This window comes from Orbicella faveolata, unplaced genomic scaffold (genome assembly GCF_042242905.1).
Source record: "Orbicella faveolata isolate gen_17 unplaced genomic scaffold, um_ofav_v1 contig_24, whole genome shotgun sequence".
In the NCBI taxonomy this organism is placed as follows: Eukaryota; Metazoa; Cnidaria; class Anthozoa; order Scleractinia; family Merulinidae; genus Orbicella; species Orbicella faveolata.
Window position 1 is genome coordinate 34,960,001 of NW_028301552.1, and position 2,500 is coordinate 34,962,500.

Below are 2,500 nucleotides of genomic sequence, written 5' to 3' on the forward strand. Positions count from 1 at the left end.
CTGTGTATTGACACTACATGACCGTCTCACAAAAGTGCATTGTGAGAATGTACCATGATTTAGTGACAGGTGAAAGAAACTTCACGACTTTCCTGAAGCCAAGGGCTTCAGCAACTGGCTGAGTTCCGTATGTTAGGATTTGGTGCACGGCATTTCACGCGCGCAGTTCCACTCTCCTGCCAGATGTAAAATGTAAGAGCAACATGAAATATGCTTAGAAGAACTTGTGATGGAACTGTCGAGAAGGGGTGCGAGGCTGGGATTGAACTCATTGAAGGGGGTGAAAATTCCAAGGAAAGATAGACCTGCGCGGAAGAGGAGAATTAGAAATGCCAAACTCCCCAGGAAAGAAGATACAAGCCGTGTATTCCAAGTCGAGTTTTGCTTCTGAGTTTCTTTGTTTATCTAAATGGCTATGTCTAAACTACATGAGGACAAACGACACATTGCTTTATCAGGATTAATGTATAATGTGGCAGTTGCTTTCTCCTCCGCAGACGTTCAAGGGGTTACTTTTGGGTGGGGAGAATCCGCTGAGCAGATCGATGCATTCGACTTTGCCCCTGCACTCACCTCGCAGAGCGGCTTCTGTAACGAACTTCTGCGGAGCGCAGGAGAGAGGTTAGGTGATTACATTAAGTAATTACCATGTGCACCTGTACAAAATAAAGCATTCCGCCGCTGCCACAAATCTTTGCAACGGGATGAACTGGCAGAATGCAAGGTTTAATGGTCATCTGTACAGCTTACTGAAATGTGGCCTGCAGGGCCAAAAGCGACACAAACAAACAACAAAAGTTAATCTTTTGTACATTAATTACTAGTTTAATAATGATTTAATGGCACTGCGTTACAGATTCCTGCAATATTCGTGGTTTATCGTATTTTTTTTAAATCTAATATAAGCCAAGCTGCCTTTCAGTTTAAGTTCAAAGGAAACGTACATTGTACTGATAAAACAACAGCCCTTACTCACTACATATCTACAGTCATTTTGAAAAAATTAATATGAAATAGTGTATAAACTGACATCTGGTAAGAGTTATATGAATACAATACGCAGTGTCTTATACTGATTTCTTTAAGCCAAACCATCGCATAAAAAAGTGTCTACAATAGACCGTTTCGGAGTTACCTTGTGCCTCTGTGTCAAAACGACCATTCATTTGAAAATGTGTTCATTTTCATGCATATCAAATTCATTCAGTTCATATGAAAAGTTTGTTGGAGGTTTCGTTTTGAAACAGAGACACAAGGTAACTTGGAAATGGCATATATTTGACGTCTTGTTATTACCAATAGTCGTAGGTGTAATGAAGCTCTATCGTAAAAAAACAAACAAACAAACAAACAAACGTTGTCGACTCATTTTGCTGCTAACCTCGGAACTGAATTCCTGCGAGGCAACACAACGATCAGAAATCTTGATTCAAAACAGCGAAAATCATAATTGGGAATTTTATATATATGAAAAAAGGGCTGTTAATACTAAAAAAAATAGCCATCTTACAAAAATATTCCTTTCCTGAAGGCTTACTTATATATATTAAGTGAATTATAATATGTCGAGTCACGGTTCCCCCACCCCCACCCCCCTTCCCCCCAAGAAAAAGCAAAAAAAAAAAAAAAAAAAAAAAAGTAAAATTCGCTCTAGCGGGTAACTCACGAGTACAGTGCCACAGACCGGGATAAAACATCTGTGCGACTAAACTATACTGTGAGGACGATCGTTAAACTTGCAAACATTATATATTGTTGAAAACTATATTTTCATGGATCGGCATATCCTGAGAGGGATTCTTGCTTGCAAGGGGTATACAATGTAAGATTGCCGGGATATGGTTGTAAATGTTTGCTTCGTCAGTCCAGTGGAAATCCTTCAAATAATTCACGAAATCCTTCATGTTCATTTTTTTCAAGTTCTTCCTTCACCCAGTCGATAATAGTGCCAATTTTGACACCTTCATTAGCGATGTACTTGAACCCGCCAGATTTCCTTTCAACAGAGAGAGCGCATTGATGGATACCGATTAAATTCCACATGTCGTCAAAACAAGGACTTCCTGAAGAGCCACCGTCGGTGTCGGCAGTATAGCGCAAGAACGGCAAATTGAATTCACAATTCGCCTTTTTCAGGGGTTGAAACCAGCTGCGCTTTTTAGCTGCAGATCGATGCACTTTGTAGCGGTGATGTTCGACAAAGGCTTTGTCGAAGAGCTGCAAGTAGCTATCGTGGGAATTTAGGACCTGATTTTGACGTAGAACCACCATCTGCTTGCTGTTCCGAGGAAATTGTATTATGTTCACGTGGGTACCTGGCTGCTCAGAGCGGATAGCCCTTTCACAGTAACCGATGTCACTCAGACTGGATTTGCCGTCAACGGATCTCTCAGACACGGCCACAAAAGCGACGTCGATCGACACTTCCGGATGGGCGAGAAAGAACTTTTCTGGTTCAAGCTTAAAGATGGTCTCTTTGGGCATTTGGTAAGCACTGCTG

At 41.1% G+C, this 2,500-nt stretch overlaps 1 protein-coding gene across 1 annotated transcript in view; it reads right to left on the bottom strand.

Annotated features, from left to right (window-relative positions):
* Positions 1-1,618: 1,618 nt before the first annotated feature.
* The window catches only part of LOC110056545 (uncharacterized), a 9,953-nt gene continuing 9,071 nt past the window's right edge, over positions 1,619-2,500 (bottom strand). The window contains exon 3 of the mRNA XM_020763048.2: positions 1,619-2,500. This exon is cut by the window's right edge and continues 300 nt beyond it. Coding sequence (XP_020618707.1) covers positions 1,861-2,500 — 640 coding nt within the window. The 3' untranslated portion in view covers positions 1,619-1,860.